The sequence below is a fragment of the Prionailurus viverrinus genome, chromosome A2 (assembly GCF_022837055.1).
Source record: "Prionailurus viverrinus isolate Anna chromosome A2, UM_Priviv_1.0, whole genome shotgun sequence".
Classification (NCBI taxonomy): domain Eukaryota; kingdom Metazoa; phylum Chordata; class Mammalia; order Carnivora; family Felidae; genus Prionailurus; species Prionailurus viverrinus.
The window spans coordinates 69,983,384-70,006,219 of NC_062562.1; the positions used below are offsets into that span (position 1 = coordinate 69,983,384).

The window sequence follows — 22,836 nt, forward strand, 5'->3', positions numbered from 1 at the left end:
CTTTAGAAAGTAGAGAACCTAAGCTCCTAGGAAATGTTTGGCCATCCTTCCCTAGGTGGGGATGTGACCTTCTGGGACCCCAGAAAACGAGCACTGGTAAACACACATACACACACTCACACTCACGCACGTACGCACACCTGGAAGGACTGTGGGCTGGGATCAGAGGAGCAGCAGAATCAGAGGAGGTGAGACGTTGAAGTCAATGTGGTTGGATAAACTTCCAACAGGTGACACCACTGCTCCAATTTCACAGGTATCATCCCACATATGCCTGAGGACATCCTGAGGACATCCTGAGGACATGCTAGAATGATCTCCATTGGGCGGAAAAGACACGGACCATCCCTGAGAAGCACAGTCGCGAATCTGGGACCAGAAAGAGGTAAGAAAGAAGAGTTCTGTCTCAACCCAGATAGGTCTCACAGCTGGGACGCTGGCTGCCCCCAGAGCTTCTCAGGGGACTGTGGAGAGGGGTGCATTGGTGGAACTGTGTACCGATGTGACATTTCATGGAGAATGGGAGTGAGCAGTCAGCAAAGAGAGGACTATTTGCAAAGGTGTTATCCCAGAGGGGGACTCAGGAGGCGGATCCTAGGCCGTGACATCACTTTGCTCACAATAGGCCCCAGGAAAGCTTGGAACTCCTGTAACCTGGCACCCATGTTCTAGGAAGGTCCCATACCAGGCTCACTTGCCTACAGACACAGAGACTTGAGGATGTTCTCTTGTTGTTTTCCCAGGTACCGGGGCTCTGGATGCCAGAAACCCCAGTGCGCAGGATTACTCAGATGTTGGAGAGGTTTCCTTAACCCACGCTGGCAATGCCTCAGGATGTTTTCCAGGAGGTCACATAAGGTAACACAGAGCAGCCTGGAGCAGGCCAGGTCAGGTCAGCTCATAGCTCTTAACCTTCCCTGGGCACCCCCATCCCCTCATGTTCAGTTTCGGGGAAAGGGGGACATGGGGGCCGGTCCTCCCCGGGACCGGAGCAGGTTCGATGGCAGTGGACCACCTGGTGGACCCATCATGGCCATGCACATGTCATGCTGGAAGGAGGGAAAAGGGGTCTCTGAGGTGCCTCTAACCTGTAAGAGGTTGAATCCAAGGCCCTCACGCCACCTTGCTTCTCCTCCTTGGGGGAGGTTAGTGCACACTGTGGTGTCATATCTGGAATGAATTCTTATGGGTCTGAGGACAAGTGAAAGCAAGCAGACACGGCTTTGAGGACTCCTGCCTGCCTGCTGGGCACTGTCTTTACAGAGCCACATGCCACAGATGGAGGACAAGCTGAATGAGAGCCCCTGCTCTACTTCCCTGAAGGAAAGAAGGAAGCCCCATGCCATCAGCACGAAGCCCCGCTGGCTCAGGGTGAGTGCAGGTACCAGGGAAACCCAACACCAAGGGCCCAGAGCCAATGCAAAGAATCCCAGGGCCCAGAAAACACACTGCTGCTCCCCTGGTAGCTCTCGGAGACTCCTGGTCCCAGATGAACCTGGAACCCCATCTGCTCCCCAAACATGCCAGCAGGGCCCAGCCCCTGCCACGGCCAGACGCAACGTCACTCTCCACTTATTTGCAGGAAGATCAGAAAAGAGGCGTGAGACCATTTCACGTCCCATTCTGTCTAGAATGTATTGGCATTGTTGTACACGTTTCCCCGACGAACGTTCCCAGGGGTCCCGGGTCGCCCGACCATCCTTCCACACCTTCTCCACGTCTGACACACGTTCGTGAGGAGCAGGGAGATTTTTACCCAAAGGACATGGGGCTCATTGCATTATGTCTAATGCTCTGCACTTTGGTGGCCAAGCAACACGCCCCTGGGGCCCCTCCTAATCAGGAGCAAGGGCCTTACCACCTAGACAACATTCTGGAAATGTGACCACTCACCTCACCCGTTCAACCCTTCACAAATGTGGGACTGTGACAGGATTCCCTTCTCTTGCCATGTCACAGTGCTGCACTGAACATCCTACATGTCCTATTATCCTGATCCAACCTCTGCCAGGTACTGTCCCTCTCTTCAGATCCCCAGAATGGACTGTGCTGTTAGAAATCACAGGGACACTGCTGTTCATGTGGGGAGGTGCCGTGCATACTCATCTAACAATCTGACCTGAGATTCTTTTTCCTTGGTGGTTTTTTTAAAAAAATATATAGGAAATTTATTGCCAAATTGGTTTCCATACAACACCCAGTGCTCATCCCAACACATGCCCTCCTCAGTACCCATCACCCACGCTCCCCTCCCTCCCACCCCCATCAGCTCTCAGTTTGTTCTCAGTTTTTAGGAGTCTCTTATGCTTTGGCTCTCTCCCACTCTAAGCTGTTGTTTTTTCTTCCCCTCCTCCATGTGTTCCTGTTAAGTTTCTCAGGATCCACAAAAGAGTGGACACCTATGGTATCTGTCTTTCCTTGTATGGCGTATTTCACTTAGCAGAACACTCTCCAGTTCCATCCACGTTGCTACAAAGGGCCATATTTCATTCTTTCTCATTGCCACGGAGTACTCCATTGTGTATATAAGCCACAATTTCTTTATCCACTTATCAGGTGATGGACATTTAGGCTCTTTCCATAATTTGGCTATTGTGGAGAGTGCTGCTATAAACATTGGGGTACAAGTGCCCCTCTGCATCAGCACTCCTGTATCCCTTGGGTAAATTCCTAGCAGTGCTACTGCTGGGTCATAGGGAAGGTCTATTTTTAATTGTTTGGAACCTCCACACTGTTTTCCAGAGCGGCTGCACCAGTTTGCATTCCCACCAACAGTGCAAGAGGGTTCCTGTTAGTCCACATCCTCTCCAGCATCTATAGTCTCCTGATTTGTTCATTTTGGCCACTCTAACTGGCGTGACGTGATAGCTGAGTGTGGTTTTGATTTGTATTTCCCTGATGGGGAGCGACGTTGAGCATCTTTTCATGTGCCTGTTGGCCATCCGGATGTCTTCCTTAGAGAAGTATCTACTCATGTTCTCTGCCCACTTCTTCAGTGGATTCTTTGTTTCTCAGGTGTGGAGTTTGGTGAGCTCTTTATACATTTTGGATACTAGCCCTTTGTCCGATAGGTCATTTGCAAATATCTTTTCCCAATCCATTGGTTGCCTTTGAGTTTTGTTGGTTGTTTCCTTTGCTGTGCAGAAGCTTTTTATCTTCATGAGGTCCCAATAGGTCATTCTTGCTTTTAATTCCCTCGCCTGTGGGGATGTCAGATCGGAGATCCTAACGTGTTCAGCCATTTCCCAACTCAAATTCTCGTGTGATTACCAACATCCTTCTTCAGAGTCTGGGCACCCAGGTCTCACTCTTGCCACAAGTCACTGACGGCTTGGGGGTTTGGTCTGCATTCTGGACCCCAAGCCTCCTGATGTCCATGGTGCTGTGTCTGACTCTGTGTCCCTCCTGTGTTCTACCTCAGGGTATGAACATCTCACCCATGCCCGACAATGAGAACCGTGAGGAAGGGACCATCGAAGGAGGCTGGATGCTACTGGAACAGCGAGTGGAGCACCTGGTACCTGCTGTCCTGGGTAGAGACCCCTCCTACCTCTTCACATTCTTGAGAACATACAGAACATTTGCTACCACCCAGCAGGTCCTGGAAATACTGTTTATGAGGTGAGCACCCTGCCCTTCACAGCCCAGGGCGATTCAGCCCCTGAAAGCTAGGAGTCTCAGGAAAGTCACCACACGTCCTGGCGTCTCACATTGTTCCTCTGATCCGGGTGGAAACACTCCAGGTCCTCAGTGGGGGCACAGCAGGGAAAGTCACCCTGGCCTGTGGAAAGCTCTGCTGGCAGGGCTGCGTCTCTGCTGGGTCATCTTTGTCCTCTTGCCCATGATCAACTTTCTGCCTCATCCCTCACTGTCGCCAGGTGTTGACTTGGGCTGTTTTCCCATTGGAAAAGGAGATTGGAGGCTCTATCTGTGTGTCTGAGTCCTGGCTCAAACCAGTCAAGGATGCCCAGGATGAGCAGCACGCCCAGACCCACACCAATATGTGTGATGGAGCTGACTGGGGCCCTATCATTCTTCAAACACGCAGGAAGCCCCACTAGGTGCAGGCACTTCTGTAGGAGCTGACTGGGATCCAATGCGCAGAACGGACAGTACCCTCCCCTCCAGAGCTCCATTCTAGTCAGCAGCCAGGGACTCTGGATAGGACAAGACGTAGCATCCACAGGACAGCTCATATGATGTCCTTCTGGCCTCCTCCAGATACGGATGCTTCCATTCAGAGGCTGAGGAGGATGGCGGACCCCGGGAGCAGGAGAAACTGTGAGTAGGCTGAGCTCAGGCTGGAGGGCCTTCCTTCTCCAAGAGGGCAGTGCTGAGACTGTGCGTGGGAGGGGCTGCAGGACCCAGCATCCCACACGTCTGAGAGTCCTGTGAGAGGGCAAAGATCTGAGGGCTTCTCCCTGGAAGCAAGGAAAGGGGTTCTGTCCTGTCTGGTAGAGGTAGGGCTGTGGGCACAAGGAGGCAGCAGAGGGCGCCAGAGGACCGCGTCAGCCCCTTAGAGAGTCCAACCACATCCCTTCCCACTCACAGCCTTGCCTAGACCCCCATCAGGGGACCCAGCATAACGGTTTTGGGGAGCATCACGCTCACCACCTTGGGGAACATCCACGGTGCGTGCTTAGCAAGGGTACAGGAGACACAGTGAGGGCTCAAGGAGCACATATCACCCACACGATGGGAGAACGGTGTCAGTGGGACAACACCCACATGTGCACTGAGTGCATGAGGCAGCACAGAGGCACAGGTCGTCACGTTGAAGGCACCAGGAGGGTCCCAGCAAGCCCAGGTAAGAGACAGAGTCCTCTTGTCCCGTATTTGCGCAGATTTTCGTGGAGCGCTAGGGTATGCAGTGAAGGCACTGACTCACCCCGACACCACCCCTCCACTCACGCACGGACTTGAATTCCAGTGGGAGGTAGGCAGCGGGACACAGCGAGGAGTCTGGCTGGCTTCCCCAAGAAGGACAGAGACCACCACATCATTGGTTAAGGGGTTCCCGTCAAACAGAATCTTGACGGTCCCTCTTCAGTGACCAGGTCTCTCGTCGGCGGGACTGCCAAATCACAGGTGGACAACGTACAGAACCACCCTCTGGGCGTCCAGGAGCAGGAGGCATAGAGGCCAGGTCCCACAGGCCTGTCCTGAGACATCAGCGGGAGGAACACCCCATGGTGATTGTTCTGGCTACTTTTGTATCCCCAGGGCCATCTCCTCCATCCTGGGCACCTGGCTGGATCACTACCCCGAGGAATTTTTCCGGCCTCCAGACTTCACCAGCTTGAAGCTGCTGCGGGCGTATGTAAGGGCCCACATGCCGGGCTCCGAGCTGCAGCGCCGCGCCCGCCTTCTCTACTCATGGCGGAAACACCGTGAGCCCAATGAGCCAGAGCCTCTGGGCGAGGAGGACTCTGGGTGGGAGATGTGGGCGTGTGGCCGGGACGGGGTATGCCACAGAGAACATGTTTCCTCAGACTGTAGGTGGGCCAGGCGTAGGGACTAGGCTCAGATCACTGTTCCATTAGCCTGCCGTCTGGGAGATTTCCGCCTGGTGGGTTCTTTGACTCAGATGACAATGTCTGCGGGAGAGGTTTCCTGCCATGGAATGGCACTCACGGTGATGACACTTTCTATTCTTGAAGCTTTGGCAGCAGCTCTAGAGCCCCGTCCAGACGTGCCTCGGGAGCGAGCCCCCGCTATCTCTGGGGTGCCCACTGCAGCCTCGCGGCCCAGGCTGCCTGAAGCCACCAGTTCTCCTGGAGCTCAGCGGGTACGAGAATCGGAGACCCTCACTGCAGCGTCCCCACCAGGGCAGGAGGTACTCCCAGCTCTGGCTGACAGTCAGGAGCTGGAAGAGCCACCTGCCCCTTTGGTGGCCCCAGAGCATGAGCAGCCCCCAGCCCCAGCCGGCGGGGTCACGGAACGGCTGGAGCAACCACCTGCTGCAGCTGAGCAACCAGCCTCAGCTCCCCAACAGCGGCTCATGTCGGCTGCAGCCCCACAGGATGAATTCCCTGACCTTGTCATTGTGTTCTTTATCATTTCTGTAGTTGTTATAGCGGTATTTACTGTCCTTATATATTTGTGTTTTATAAATAAAAGATAAACTAAGTTCCAAACAATTTACTCTGATCCTTTGAAATTACAATTCAAGTGTCAGTACGTACATTCGCAGGATTTTACACCCGTGACCACTATGTACTCCTAGAACATTTCCATCACAGAGACACATGGACTACTAATCACCCACGGCTCATTCCCTCACCCCAGTCTCTGCAACCAGCGATCTCGGTTTCTGCTGCTTTAGCTCCTCTGGGATTTCCATGTGTGTGCAAACACACAACATGGCCTGTTGTGTCTGGCTACATGACAGGAGACTGATTAATAATTGCTTAAATATTCAATGGCACTAATATTGTAGTGGAATATTCCACTCAAGGAATCCACTAGAGGAATAGTCCTCAAAGAACAAAGATTAGGTGCAGCCCCCACTTGAAATATCTTCATTATCTGGCATGAGGACCCTCTGAGGTTTGACACAAGAGCAGAAGCCAGAAGAGAAATGTCTGGACCAGAGCGAATACCTTGAAAATCTTTCATTTTCCTCGACTGGCCATGGTGATATTGGTCTAACGTGCATATTATAAAAACACCCAAATGAAACCGTCAATATTCCATTTATGCTAATCTATTAGGCACTAAAGTATAAAGTTCTGAAGGGTTTCCTACAGGTGACATGTATTCAGTAAAATGAAGATTTAATAATGAGGACAGGCACCAAGGTGGCTCAATGGGCAAGTTTCCGAGTCGAATTTGGCTCGGGTCATGATCTCAAGGTACTTGAGATCAAGTCCCAAGTCAGGCTCTACAATGACAGCTTGAAGCCCTGGTCAGGATTCTTCTTCTCGCTCTCTCCATATGAATAAATAAATAAATAGGAAACAACAAGTACATACGCAGAAAAAAATGTATATTCTTTCAAGAAATATTGGCCCAGAAGACACGGTGTCATCTTCACAGTCCTTTGGCTTTGAGGGCCCCAGGTGTCTGTGTTTGTGTTCATGAGTCGTGTGACAGGTTGGGCATCCCTCCAGGACTATGGTCTTGTACTATGGGATGTCCCCACGGTGGACAGGCACAGTCCTATCCCCTTCTGCATTCTCAGGGGCCACACATCATCCTTTACTCTGCGTCTCCAGAAACTGAATGACTGGGCCGATTCCAATATTTTGACTCTCATCATTGTACAGAAAGGTACATGTGTACCGAAACTCTCCCTCTCTGTAGGCGTGTACACCTAGCACAACTTTGGGGAAAAAATTTATATGCATTTGTCGGGCGCTGCCTCCAGGTTCCGATATCTACAAACTCTTGATTACGTTGGGGTCTTATGTGGAAAGCAGGGACCCCTGGGACTGAGTGGATTCCTGAAGAATCTGGAGGACAAGCCAGCACAGAGGCCATCAGGGTACCTAGGAGTGACCCATGGGGCAGGAAAGAAACCACATTCCCTCATTCTGACCTCCTGCACAGCATACCTGCCCCATGCCCTGGAACACACCCATCCAGGCCCATTACCATGACAAACTCCAACTGCCTGTGCACCTCCTGTTCCATAGCTCTGCTTCTCAGTAGAGCAGCCAGGCCCTGCTTTCAGGCCAGTGGAGGATACAGGCTGGTCCACTGCTGTCTGCTTGCTGGCTCTCCTCCCAGGCTGGGTCGCTTACTCTCAGGAAAGCACCTTAAGTGCAGGTCAGGTCAATGAGTTAAAGACCAGGACCTGAAGGTGTTCATCCTGACGACTGAGTGGCAACAGCAAGAACCACCTGGACCTCGACAAGCCAGAGAGTCCTTTACACAGCACATCAGGAGCTCAAGGAGACTGCAGGATGGAGACTCAGTCAGGCTTCTGGTAGCGAGTCAAGCCCCTCCACCCTTCAGGCTCCTCCAGCAGTGACACCCGGCACCTGCCAGCCCCATCTCTGGGGAGCAGTGTCCCTGTCATGAGCAGCCACACAGCACCCTCTGGTGACCGACCACAGGGCACACAGGAATACTGCAGGGCTCCCTGATCTCACGGCAAAGAAAGTGCCATTCCAACTGACACATCCTCAGAGGATTCCAGACAGATCAGACACAACCATGTAAAATCCAATGTTTTTAGGTGCCTTTCAGGAAGTCTATGAAAAACATAGGTCTCTTCCCAACTGCAGTATTCTGAGATGAATTCACTGAGTGGTGGAGTCAGGCACTGGGTTCCAGGACAGAAAAGAGAGAAGGGGCTACCTCCCAAATGCACAGGGCGCATTGTGGGAATGTGTTGGGAAGCATATGTCAATGTCACAGCTCTCTGGTTCTGGTTTAAAGAAAATACATATACAAACAAACCTTGTTTATGGACTTGTTGGTGGAAAGGAAACATATATCCAAACAAACCTTGTTTATGGACTTGTTGGATTGTATCAACCACAAAACATTTCAGAAAACTTGCATACTCTCACTCCATATATCTTCTTACTCTCATCTAAATTCAATCGCACCATCCTATGTTCCCAGGTACTTTTTCACTTATTGGGAGTGCATGATATGCTCTAGAGAGACCGCAGAAACTCCACAACCTTACTGGTAGACGTAATAAATGAATTCAGTCATGTTAAGATATCTATGTCGTTGTACAGAACATCCTTCAATTCTGTACATGAATAATAAAGTATCGGAGAGGGAAATTAAGAAAATAATTTAAAATCACTGCAAGAGAAGAAAAAACTTAAGAGTAAATTCAGCCTACAAACACCGGGGTGGCACAGTCAGTGAAGCATCTGGCTTTGGCTAAGGTCGTGATCTCATGGTGTTGTTTTGAGCCCTGTGTGGGGCTCTGTGCTGACAACTCACAGTCTGGAGCCTACTTTAGATTCTGTGTCTCCTTTCTCCCAGTTCTTCCCCACTCATGTGTGCTCTCTCTGAATCTCTCTCTTTCTCTGTCTCTCTCTGTTTGTGTGTGTGTGCATGTGTATGTGTGTGTTTCCATGTATCTCTCTCTGTCAAGGAAAAGATAGAAAACTTAAAAAAGAAACAATGACTTTAACCATGAAGGAGAAAGACCTTTTTCCTGAAAAGAAGAAATCAGTGGAGAAGGAATTTGAAAAGACAGAAATAAGCAGAAAGGCATTCTATGCTAGTGGATCCCAAGAATTAAGATTATCAAAATGTCCACACTACTTAAAGCCATCTACATATTCCCTAGGTGCAATCCCTATCAAAGCTTAAGCACGTTCCCAAAAATAGAACCATCCTTCAAGGTGGACAGAAGCACAAAAGGCTCTGAATACCAAAGTCATTGTGAGAAGGAAGAAAACAGCTGGAAGCACCATGCTTTCTGATTTAAAACTAGATATCAAAGCTACAATAACCCAAGCCGTACACTATTGGGGTAAAAGCAGACACACAGGATACTGGACCAGAACTGAAGGCCCAGGAAGAAACCCACACATATGTAACCAATTAATTCACAACCAAAGAACCAAGAGTATAACCTGAGGCAAAGGCAGTCTCCTCAACAGGTGGTGTCAGAATCACTGGGCACAGAAAAACAACAGGCATGGAAAAACAACCTGACACCTATTTACCCCACACACAAAAACGAAGTTAAAATGTATTACAGACTTGAGACCTGAAACCAGAAATTCCTGGATAAGACCTTGGGCAGCAGGTGTGGGAAATCGCACAACGATGTCCTGAGTTGGGAGGTTCTAGGGAACGCTTTGCAGAGCAGATCACTGCTCTCTGGCCTTCCTGCAAAGAGCCAGCAGCAGCTCACTTACCTAGTTGGTGTGTATCTGGGGGGCAGGCGAGACTTGGCTGATCTAGTGTGTGTGTATCTAGGGGTTGGGTTCTGCATGGGCTCACCAAGTTCTTGGATCGTGTTGTCACATGGAATATTTTATCCTGTCTAGATATGGTTTGCAGAATATCTTCAATACGTTCTTTCTAGCATGTGGCCCGCCGACGTGTTGTACATCGTTTGTAGGCTTAATGACTACAGGAGCCTGAGAGCAGCTTGCGGAGACGTCCCTTAACTCCCTCTCACCTCTCTTGACTTGCGTAGAGTCTGAAGCAATCCTTTCTGCTGTCCTTGGCTTTGCTGGACAAAGCCAAATGCCAAACCCACGACAATGTTTGGATCTCAGTCTTGACTTGAGTTTTGGGATTTGACACCAGAAGACAAAGCTACAAAGGAAAACTAAACAAGTGGGACTACATGAAACTAAAAAAACAAGTTCTGCACAGCAAGAATATCTTTCACAGAATGGGAAGGCAACATAGTGAATGGGAGAAAATACTTGCAAACTACATACATGGTCAAGGGTTAAAACACAAAAGGTATCAAGATCTCCTACAGCGCAACAATGCAAAAGCAAAGAGCAATGACGGACCTGGCAGAGTCCCGAAGAGGCATTCTTCCAACGAAGACATACAGATGGCCACCACATACATGAACAGAAGTTCCATGTCACTCCACATTAGGGAAATGAAAGTCCAAAGCCAAAGAGATATCACCTGAAACCTATCTGAACGGTCTTATCAAAAAGACAACAAAGCACAAGCATCGGGTACAATGTGGAAGAAAGCAAATCATTGTGCCCTGTTGGTGACATTGGAACTTGGTGCAGAGACAGTTGTAAACAAAGTAAAGTTTCCTCACACAATTCAGAGGAGAACATCCATATCATCCAGCACTTCCCTCAATTACCCCCTAGGTACTACTCAGAACACATGAAATCACTAACTCCCAAAAATGACTTCACACCTGTTATCATGCCACAGTGTTTATAATAGCCTGGAGGGCATTATGCCCAGTGAAAGATTCACATAGAGAAAAACACATATAAATGCTCGCACATATATGGGAAATCTGAAACAAAAACTAAGAAAACAAAAAACAAAAATCCTCAAACCAGAATGAAACAAGCCCATCAATACATAAAGATGATTGCAAAGGTGGGGGGGGCAGAAAGGATGGAAAAGGGTAAAGGTCAAAAGACATCACCGAATAAAATAAGACCATGTCAACAGGGAAAGACAGAGTAAAGGTGACTCAATATCTCAAATTCTAGTTTCCTCTTTTTCAGAGACCTTAGTTCAGTCCATTCCATTTAACTAGACCTACTGGAATAATAAGGAATTATCAGGACTTGACAGTTTTTGCATGATGAGTTCTTTACTTAGGATTTCGTATCCAAAAGAACACAGTGCTTAGATTACTAGGTAACTTAGATTTTCCATTATTTTCATGGTTTCTTGAAGTACCATGATGTCACAAAAAACTCCTTAGATCTAAGTGAACAATTTCATTGCTCTAAACGTATGTATATACCACTAAAATAGTACAACAAAGGTAAGGTGCATTGTCCATCGCACAACAGTGATTGTTTTACTCCTTGTTGTAGTGAGCTTTGGTGACGAAAAGGTTCAGGGAATCGAGCTCCTTATCAAATTCCATGCCATGGAATATGCAGAATATAGTAATCATGGTAATCAAGAAAATAATGATCTTCAAGATAATCATAATCTTCTGAATTGCTGAGAGAGACAACTCACCCCACGGGGACATGGTTAGGAGCCTGAGCTGCTCCAAATGGCCGACACCACACCATCTTCCTGAAAACATAAAGCACCAGTCAGCTCGAGATGGAAGTGTGGGAAAGTCTCTGCTCTTAGGCCTTTGCTTTCAGTGAGGTCAAGGTGCTGCCTTCAGGATGTGTTCAGCCTTTGAGACAGGATTGGAACTCTCTAGTGAAATGAGATCTTCCCATGCAACAAAACGCATTCCTTGCAAAGAACGGGGTCCCTGACGCGGTCCGGACTCCACACGGGCCACAGCACCAAACTCACGCACACACACTCCCCCCAACAACCGGGGAGAGGTACAACCCATGCAGTGAAAGACCGTTTGCCCAAGACCTCATTTCCAAAGGAGGCTGAGAGAGGAGCACTGCCTGCTCCAGTACACACGCACTGGTTTCTAGGGACCCGGCGGGCTCTGAGTCACTTCTCCCTCGTGCTGCCTGGGGAGTCCCGGAGGAGATGTGATTGCCAAGGACTGAAACTCTGGAAACACGGAACGAATGCAAGACAGGAGGCGCTCCACGGAAATGGGAAGCACCTCGCCAAGGGATAGGAAGACAAAACCCACACGTCTGCCTTGGACAAGGAGCTTTTCCATCCACCTTCCTCGCCAGCGTGCGAAGAAGACGTTCCCACCCAACATGTCCCAAAGAGATGACTTTGGACTCCATCCACAACACCCAGTTCTCTTCAGCACACAGCTCCAAGTAGGAAAGAGTCTGGACCACCCTCTCAAAGAACGAAGCGCCACTTATTCCTGGCCCATGTGCTCAGAGTTCATTGATTGAATGCAAATTGACTTCAGAAATGAAGAGCTCAACAGGGAGTTACACTACCCCTACTTCACACTCCACACCCCACAGTCCCATTGACTCCCATGATACAGGACCCCTTTTAGCCAAAAGCGTGGTGGGATCTCCCCCCCCCCCCAACTTAAGCGGATGCAACTTTGCCAGCAGAGGCGGGGCGGGGTGGGTCGGGGCAGGGTAGCTGGTGTGGAGGGCGGGAGGCAGGAGGCCTGTGTTCACCTGCTGCTTCCACTCTCAATTACTTCAACAAGTTCCCTGGCTGGCCTCTAGCAACTCAGGCTGGAGTGCTCTCTGACTCTGCCTGGAATGTTTCTCTGCAATCTCAGGTCCCTTGTACTTCATTTTCACAGGCAGGAATGATTCCTCCTGCTCATGGCTGCGACTTCCCTGGCCCTGCCTTGACACTTTCCCACAACCGCAGGTCCACGCTTTCCTTCCTTCCTTCCTTCGTTCCCACCTCCACCCTCCAACCACCAACACAGACAGACTTCCATGGGCACTCACGGTGCCCCCCCTCTCGACCTGAGCCACTCCCCTCCGCCGGAGCCTAACCCCCTACTCCATCTGGGGCCCTCCTCCTCCAGGGGACCCGGGTCCAACCCAAAAATCTCACTCTGGGTCCTCCAGACCGCAGCCGCAAAGGAGCCCAAGAAGAAGCCCGGAGCAGAGGGAGGCAGGGGTGGTCATGGAAGGGGAAGACAGAGAGGGGCAGGGGGGAAGGCCACGTGGGACCTTGTCACTAGGATCCCTACCTTGGCAGCACCGTGACTGAGGCAGGTCCTGGAGGGAGGCTGTGGGTCTCAGCTGCTCCACCTTTAGGCTTCTCCCAGATGGTCTTTCGGGGGCCCCGGGGGGGGGGGCGCGCATCGCATGGCGTTCTGCCCCTTCCTGTGCTGGCACCCCACCAGCGCAGCCAAAGACCGAGGCGCCCGGGAAGCGCGTCCGGCGCCCTGCCCTCTGGTTCCAGGAGCAGCAGGAGCAGTAGGGCTGCCACCCTCTGAGGCTGGAGGCTCATGGGTCCCTGTCTTCTCCACGAGGGCCCCGCGAGCGTTCCCGCGAGCACTACCGCTACCCCTTACCGCCAATGCCATGGCTACCAGGTCGCAGGCGTCAGGCAGCAGCATGTGCCCTGTCGGGGGGTGGGGTGGGCGTCAGCCCCTGGCTGGCCCAGACTCTTGGGGGCTTGGGGCGGCAGGCGGGCTGGGAGCCAGGACTCACAGCACTCCTGCAGCCTGAGCTGTGTCCCTCACCGGGCTCCGCCCCTGGCCATGCGCATGCGCGGATCTGAACCTGCCCTGGGCACAGCTGCTTGGGCCCAGGATCCAAGGGAAAGCAGAGGAAAGCAGGGAAAAGAGGGTTGGTGGAGACCATGAATCAGAGGGAGATTCACCCTCTACGATGACTTTTTATTTCTTTATATTTCTTAAAAGGGAAGAAGAAAACATAGGAAAACAAATCTTTCCCTGTAATTCTTCTAGCTTTCTACTTCCCTACATACACAGGCATGACCATTTCATTCAGAAGTAAACTAAAGACAATCTGTTTTTAAAAGTTCACACAGTATGGGGACACCTGGGTGGCTCAGTTGGTTAAGTGCCCAACTTCTGGTTTTGGCTCAGGTTATCATCTCACGGTTTTGCGGTTTCAAGCCCCACATCAGCACAGAGCCTACTTGAGAGTCTGTCTCTCCCTCTCTCTCTCTCTGCCCCCCCCTTCACTGTCTCTCTCAAAATAAATAAATAAAGTTAACAAAATTTAAAATTCACATATTACGATACTCCAAAATCTAAAATATGCTAGACCTAAAATATTATAATTATTTCAATTTCTCCCCAACTTTCGTGTTTGAAAGGTATTTCCCACAGTTTTGACCTTTCCAGATCTTTCTATTTCAGAATATTCCAAAAGGCATATTCAAATCATGGCTCCTCCCATGGGGAACCACATCTGGCAGACTGTGGAAAGCAGGATTCACTTGCCAGCATCAGTACTGCCCCCTGCCCTCATTCCCAGGGATGAGAAACAGGGAGGGTGATGAGGAAAGACACTAAGAGCTTCCCGAGTGCTTTCCAAGGAAGTGTCACACTTGACGTTATGGGGGGCACAGCAGGTGCAAATGCTGCCCTGTTGCACAGACTGCCGCACACGCCTCCAACAAGTGAGAGCAAGCCGACGGCACCAAGTGCTCAGTGAGAGCTCCAAGCAGAAACACTGTCCTGGACCTAAACAAGATATTTCTAAAATTCTTCGGCTTGTTGTACCATTTTTTTTTTTAATTCACAACTCCCTACATTCATGATCCAGTTCATTGGACCCTATGTATAAACAATACCTCCCAAATAGTAGTGCAAAGCTACCAGTGGGAACACAGGGAAAGGCGTCACAAAAACAAAGCTTTCTTTGGGCAAGGCAGGGTCTGTCTCACCCAACTCCCCAGCCTGACCCCCCGCCATCTGCCCTCTGCCTTGCCCAGTGCTAGCAGGTGTATGGCGATGCCTTCCCACAACAGTCTTCCCGAATAGCTCTCAAGACGTTTCAGAAATAGACCCTGACTCTAGAGTGGAGAGGCGAAAGCAAATATTATGTCTTACACTGGCTAAATCAGATGGGTTATGAAAACAGCGTGAAACACCGGGGGTGGGGGAGTGGTTTAAATGTGCTTTAGGACACCCAGAAGCACACTCGGGCAGCCCAAAGTGACCCAGCTGTATGAATGGAAAATGAGTTTAATTTAGACTCTGTTAGTTCCTGTCCAGTTTAAGAAAGGAAATTCAGACAGCTGAAGAAATTAATTTATTTTGGCAAGAAAGAGAAATTTCAAGTGTCTGCCCTAAATTACAATTTATTTCACTAGAGTTCTCCATTATAAGCTGAGCAACCAGGGCGTTCTTCCCGGTGGCATGTTAAATGTTCCTTCTTTATTCTCCATCACTATCGGAGACAGGCACACTTTCTTAGTACTTGACACTCAGCTCTCCCCATACTGCCCTATGACTACAGGGTGGCAGAGAGAGCTCCAGACCAAGACATCAGGATCCTGCTCCCAGCTCTCTCTCTAAGCCTGACAGACTCTGTGAAAGGAGGCTCTCTCTGCCCTCGACACTCAGCTGCCCGTGTGGTGGGGCATGTGACATGCACAGATGTGTGTATGGGACCTATGGCGGTACGTGTGAAACTTCAGAACTACGACAGGGTATCGAAAAGCACCAAACTGTTACGTACAGAACAGCTCCCAGGCACTATCAGACATGACGATTGGGAAGGAAATCTAGCAGTGCCTGGAAAACGATGAATGTATTTCTCTTTAACCACTGACTATCTCTCTACAAATATGAAACATAATATGCAAAGGTTTATTGATCATGGCCTTATTTCTAATAGCAAAATCTCGGCAATGACACAGATACTCACAGCAGGCTGGTAAAATACACGACGAGAAATGTACACAACGTGGCCAACAAGACGTCTCTTGTCCCGAGGTCTCTCGGAAACAGTATGAAATGGTTTCTAAGATGCAGCGTTACTCAAAAGACAACAGGCAAAAGTGTGCATCCACTATGCTCCTTGTTACGGAAAAGGAAAATTCTACATTTGGTTCATTTCTTACTAAACGAATTACAGGAAAGGTATACTAAAAACTAATGAGAACGCTTACCCCATGGGGGCTGCGTTAGGAGATGGGAGAGAGAGTGATGGCACATTTGTCTGTGTATACTTTTTTATTCACAGTTTGACTTTGGAATCATGTAAAATTCTTTCACGTTGAGAAAAATAAGGTTAAGTGAAAAAGAATTTGTAAAAAATCTACTCTTCTCAGACCACAAAAATCGACTAAGGACTATCAGGGCACTGCACGCACACATCACTTTTTTGCCGGAAGGAAGCAGACACAGCAAACAGCTGGGAAGTTAGAAGAGCTTCCCAAGAAACTTGTGAGGAGAACACACTCCTCTTCACACCCTCCCAATGCCCTCAGATGTTAGGACACTATTTCCATCCCATTCTCCCTCTGATCTCAAAATGGTATTTCTGGTGTTTTTGCTGAGATCTTCAGTAACCGCACTGGGGCCTCCTTGGTCATTACTTTTGTTCACGGTTATTTGCTAATCACCTTTTACCATTTTTCATTAAGCTAGTCAAATAAAACCTAGTTTGAAAAGTATCAACCTCCATTTGTTCCTTTAGAAAACATTCTCTTCAGAAAATGTTATTGTGGGGGCACCTGGGTGGCTCAGTCGGTTAAGCAACCGACTCTTGATTTCAGCACATGGCATCATCTCACAGTTCCTGAAATGGAGTCCCGTGTTGGGCTCCGTGCTGACAGTGTGGGGCCTGCTTGGGATTCTCTCTCTCTCTCTTTCTGCCCTCCCTTGCTTGTGCACATTCATATTCTCTCTCTCTCTCTCTCTCTCTCTCTCTCTCTCTCTCTTTCTCTCTCCCCCCTCTCAAAATAAATAAAAATCATCTTTACCAAACAGAACATTTTGTGGCCACATTTCCTGAAGCAGAAGAGATAAACACTTTTGAAGCTGAGCTATCTGCCATTAAAACATAGTTTCATTTATCGCTACTTGAAGCTAGTTTAAGCTTTTGACATTTGCAAACATCCAGGTAACTTCTTCATTATTTTTGGTAGCTGGACTTTTACAACAGCTTTCTTGTATAAGAAATATTATATCATAATACACACAGATAATACTTCCCTACGTTAGAATGGGGTATTATTCCTTTTTACAGCTGGATAATTGGAAGAACACAGAATGACATATTTCATGAGTCAGCTGAAAACACTGAATGAGGACTAAGAAGTTCTGGGAATTTTCATCATCGAGTCTTTCCTTCACTAAATGCTTGTTAACTGAATCCCAGGTGTCTAAGTCAGCTTGCACACCAATCCAAGAGCTTCATGGTAGGACTGAAGATCAGGTACCGTAGGGCCGTGGGTGGAAAGGAAGATCCCTGCTAGAAACCACCCAGGATTGAGAGCCGGTTCCGCCAAGTGAATGTCTACCAACAAAGGCTCTCAGAAGTGACTTCGTGAGCAAATGGATGCGTGGTATGGGGAGAGGCAGAAGGAAGGCATTTGTGTTAGGGTCCACTAGGAAAACACACCCGCATCAAGGGATAAGGGTGGATTCATCCCACTGAGGAAAGATGAATCAGAACATAGCTGGGTTCTCAAGCTGACTGCCACTTATCAGCCATGGTGCCAGTCAGTCTGCACCTCAGCTGTCTTATTTCTAAAACAAGATTGTCTGTCTTCCCTACTGAATTTATAAGATGGCTTCATGAAGTCATTGAGATTGAATGCATCAAAATGCCTGACCACATCAGCGTATAGTCCACTGAATCTCACACCCAGCCAGGAATTCCATCTCTAAATGGGTGCCCTGAAACAAGCTTTCCTACTTCTCTGCAACACATGACTCACTTTACTATGATCATCTATCATCCAAGTAGAAGCAATGCTTTCAAACCTTTCGAGAACAAAGAATCTAAGTATGTAGTATCTGACATAGGTAGTATCTTTGGGATGCCACAAAAGTGTTCTCAGATAGAAGTTTATAGCAATACACTTCCTCACAAAGCAAGAAAAACTCCCTCATAAACAATGTAACCTTACATCTAAAGGAGCTAGAAAAAGAACAACAAAACCCAAAACCATTAGAAGGAAGGAAATAATGAAGAGCAGAGCAGAAATAAACAAAATTCAAAGTGAACAAACAAAGGAACAGATCAATGCACCAGGAGCTAATATGTAGCATTGCTGGTGTGATGTGGGCTGGGAGCAAACAGTCAAGAAAGAATTTTGAGCCATTTTCGGTGCAACAACGTGCTTCTATTACAGGATGGAGCTAGAACCCATGGGTAGGAAGAGCTGCACTTGTGTTTGTGAGAAGTGACTGATTCCATACTTTCTACTTAGTGGGGGCTAAGGGTAATGCAAGTCTCTAAGGAATTTAGAAGTAGCACTTTCAGGACCAGGAGGAGCTAGCTGCTGCTAAGATAAGGTTGTTTACTACTGGCTATGAAAACATCAGTCTTGAAACCCTTCCGATGTGTATCAGTAGGCCATAGGCTTGAGAGGTAATTGCTAGCATCTATCTGGGGAAGTGTTTATGGCTATCAGGGAAAGTGACACTAACCGGGGCCAAGCTCTAGTGGTAAAACGTTAAATAAAGTCCTTGAGAGACCTGTAGGAGGATGACAATCTGTAAGCCTCAGGAATTCTACCTGGAGACTATGAGCTGCAGCCAAGTCCAGCTTTTGTTTCTTTTTCTTAATTCTTTTTTTTTTTTTTTTTAATATGAAGTGTATTGTCAAATTGGTTTCCACACAACACCCAGTGCTCATCCCATCAGGTGCCCTCCTCAATGCTCATCACCCACCCTCCCCTCCCTCCCACCCCCCATCAACCCACAGTTTATTCTCAGTTTTTAAGAGTCTCAATGATGGTTTGCCTCCTTCCCTCTCTGTAACTTGTTTTCCCCCTTCTCCTCCCCCCAGGTCTTCTGTGGAATTTCTCAGGATCCATATAGGAGTGGAAACATATGGTATCTGTCTTTCTCTGCCTGACTTCTTTCACTTAACAGAACACTCTGCAGCTCCATCCACGTTGCTACAAAAGGCCAGATTTCCTTCTTTCGCATTGCCAAGTAGTATTCCATTGTATATATAAGCTACAACTTCTCCATCCATTCGTCAGTTGATGGACATTTGGGCTCTTTCCATAATTTGGCTATTGTTGAAAGTGCCGCTATAAACATGGGGGTACAAGTGCCCCTAGGCATCAGCACTCCTGTATCCCTTGGGTAAATTCCTAGCAGTGTTATTGTGGGTCATAGGGTAGATCCATTTTTAATTGTTTGAGGAACCTCCACACTGTTTTCCAGAGCGGCTGCACCAGTTTGCATTCCCACCAACAGTGCAAGAGGGTTCCCTTTCTCCACATCCTTGCCAGCATCTATCGTCTCCCGATTTGTTCATTTTAGCCACTCTGACCGGCGTAAGGTGGTATCTGAGTGTGGTTTTGATTTGTATTTCCCTGATGGGGAGCGACGTTGGGCATCTTTCCATGTGCCTGTTGGCCATCTGGATGTCTTCTTTAGAAAAGTGTCTATTCATGTCTTCTGCCCCTTTCTTCACTGGATTCTTTGTTTTTGGGGTGTGGAATTTGGTGAGTTCTTGGATACTAGCCCTTTATCCGATATGTCATTTACAAATATCTTTTCCCATTCCATCAGTTGCCTTTTAGTTTTATTGATTGTTTCCTTGGCAGTGCAGAAGCTTTTTAGCTTCATGAGGTCCCAATAGTTCATTTTTGCTTTGAATTCCCTTGCCTTTGGAGATGCGTCCAGCAAGAAACTGCTGCAGTTGAGGTCAGAGAGGTTTTTTCCTGCTTTCGCCTCTAGGGTTTTGATGGTTTCCTGTCTCACATTCAGGTCCTTCATCCATTTTGAGTTTATTTTTGGGAATGGTGTAAGAAAGTGGTCTAGTTGGTCGAGTTTCATTCTTCTGCATGTTGCTGTCCAGTTCTCCTAGCCCCATTTGTTAAAGAGATTGTCTTCTTTCCATTGGATATTCTTTCCTGCCTTGTCAAAGATTAGTTGGCCATACTTTTGTAGGTCTCACCCTGGGGTTTCTATTCTATTCCATTGGTCTATGTGTCTGTTTTGGGGCCAATACCATGCTGTCTTGAGGATGCCAGCTTTGTAGTCGAGGCTAAAGTCTGGGATTGTGATGCCTCCTGCTTTGGTTTTCCTTTTCAACATTACTTTGGCTATTCGGGGTCTTTTGTGGTTCCATACACATTTTACGATTGCTTGTTCTAGCTTTGAGAGGAATGCTGGCGCCGTTTTGATTGGGATTGCGTTGAATGTGTCGATTGCTTTGGGTAGTATTGACATTTTAACAATATTAATTCTTCCAATCCACGGGCACAGAGTATTTTTCCATTTCTTTGTATCTTCTTCAATTTCCTTCATAAGCTGTCTATAGTTTCAGCATACAGATCTTTTACATCTTTCGTTAGGTTTATTCCTAGGTATTTTAGGATTCTTGGTGCAGTTGTGAATGAGATCGGTTTCTTTCTTTGTTTTTCTGTGGCTTCACTATTAGTGTATGAGAATGCAACTGATTTCTGTACATTAACTTTGTATCCTGCGACTTTGCTGAATTCATGTATCAGTTCTAGCAGACTTTTGGTGGAGTCTGTTGGGTTTTCAATGTATAATGTCATGGCATCTGCAAAAAGCGAAAGCTTCACTTCATCTTTGCCAATTTGGATGCCTTTGATTTCCTTTTGTTGTCTGACTGCTGATGCTAGAACTTCCAACACTATGTTAAACAACACTGGTGACAGTGGACATCCCTGTCGTGTTCCTGATCTCAGGTGGAAAGCTCTCAGTTTTTCCCCATTGAGGATGATATTAGCTGTGGGCTTTTCATAAATGGCTTTTGTGATGTTTAAGTATGTTCCTTCTATCCCAACTTTCTTGACGGTTTTGATTAAGAAAGGATGCGGAATTTCATCAAATGCTTTTTCCGCATCGATTGACAGGGTCATATGGCTCTTATCTTTTCTTTTGTTAATGTGATGTATCACACTGATTGACTTGGGAACATCGAACGAGCCCTGCAGCCCAGGAATGAATCCCACTTGATCATGGTGAATAATTCTTTTTCCATGCTGTTGAATTCGATTTGCTAGTATCTTGTTGAGAATTTCTGCATCCCTATTCATCAGGGATATTGGCCTGTAGTTCTCTGTTTTTGCTAGGTCTCTGCCTCGTTTGGGTTCAAAGCAATGCTGGCTTCATAGAATGGGTCTGGAAGTTTTCCTTCCCTTTCTATTTTCTGGAACAGCTTGAGAACAATAGATAGTATCTCTGCTTTACATGCCTGGTGATGGGTATTGAGGAGGGCACCTGTTGGGATGAGCACTGGGTGTTGTATGGAAACCAATTTGACAATAAATTTCATATTAAAAAATAAATTAAAAAAAACATCTTTGCATTTCTGGGATAAATACTAATTGATCTCAGTTTAGTGTTTTAATGCAGACTTGGACTCAGTCAACTATTTTACTGAAAATGTGTATGCCTGAGAAACTGAATAGAAGACCATGGGGCAGGGGAAAGAAAACAACAGAAAGGGAAGGAGCCAAACCATAAGAGACTCTTAAAAACTGGGAAGAAATTGAGGGTTGATGGGGGGTGGGAGGGTGGGGAGGGTGGGTGATGGGTACTGAGGACGGTACCTGTTGGGATGAGCACTGGGTGTCGTATGGAAACCAATTTGACAATAAATGTCACATGAAAAAAAAAATGCCTGGTTGAATTCCCCTGGGAAGCCATCTGGTCCTGGACTCTGATTTGTTGGGAGATATTTTTTAACTGATTAAATGTCTTCGCTGGTTATGGGTCTGTTCATGTTTTCTGTTTCTTCCTGTTTGAGTTTTGAAAGTGTGTGGGTGCTTAGGAATTTATCCGTTTCTTCCAGGTTGTCCAGTTTGTTGCCATATAATGTTTCATAGGTTTCCCTGATAAATTGCTTGTATTTATGAGGGATTGGTTGTATTAATTCCATTTTCATTCATTATTTTATTTATTTGGGTCATCTCCCTTTTCTTTTTCAGAAGCCTGGCTGGAAGTTTATCAATTTTGTTTATTTTTTTTTCAAAAAGAAGAAAAAAAAAACAAACAAAAAAACAGCTCTTGGTTTCATTGATCTGCTCTACAGTTGTGGTTTTTTTTTTTTCCTATTGTTTATATCTGCTCTGATCTTTATTATTTCTCTTCTGCTGGGTTTGGTGTGCCTTTGCTGTTCTGCTTCTGTTTCCTTTAGGTGTGCTGTTAGAGTTTGTATTTGGGATTTTCCTTGTTTCTTGAGATAGGCCTGGATTGCAATGTGTTTTCCTCTCAGGACTGCCTTCGCTGCATCCCATAGAGTTTGGATTGTTGTATTTTCGTCTTCATTTGTTTCCATATATTTTTTAATTTCTTCTCTAATTGCCTGGTTAACCCACTCATTCTTGAGGAGGGTGTTCTTTCACCTCCATGCTTTTGAAGGTTTGCCAGACTTTTTCCTGTGGTTGATTTCAAGTTTCATAGCATTGTGGTCTGAAAGTGTGCATGGTATGACCTCAGTTCTTTTATACTTATGAAGGGCTGTTTTGTGACCCAGTGTATGATCTATCTTGGAGAATGTTCCATGTGCAGTCGAGAAGAAAGTATATTCTGTTGCTTTGGGATGCAGAGTGCTAAATAGATCTGTCAAGTCCATCTGATCCAATGTATCATTCAGGGCCCTTGTTTCTTTAATGATCCTATGTCTAGATGATCTATCCAATGTTGTCAGTGGAGTATGAAAGCCCCTGCAATGA

General features: G+C 47.4%; 1 protein-coding gene across 1 annotated transcript in view; it reads left to right on the forward strand.

Moving 5' to 3' along the window:
• Window positions 1-301: 301 nt before the first annotated feature.
• The window catches only part of LOC125153403 (ral guanine nucleotide dissociation stimulator-like), a 31,090-nt gene continuing 8,555 nt past the window's right edge, over window positions 302-22,836 (forward strand). Inside the window, exons 1-7 of the mRNA XM_047836541.1 lie at window positions 302-385; window positions 744-858; window positions 1,264-1,371; window positions 3,422-3,621; window positions 4,222-4,281; window positions 5,224-5,390; window positions 5,661-6,079. Of these exons, the coding sequence (XP_047692497.1) occupies window positions 835-858; window positions 1,264-1,371; window positions 3,422-3,621; window positions 4,222-4,281; window positions 5,224-5,390; window positions 5,661-6,079 (978 nt within the window). The 5' untranslated portion in view covers window positions 302-385; window positions 744-834. The remainder of the gene's footprint in view (window positions 386-743; window positions 859-1,263; window positions 1,372-3,421; window positions 3,622-4,221; window positions 4,282-5,223; window positions 5,391-5,660; window positions 6,080-22,836) is intronic.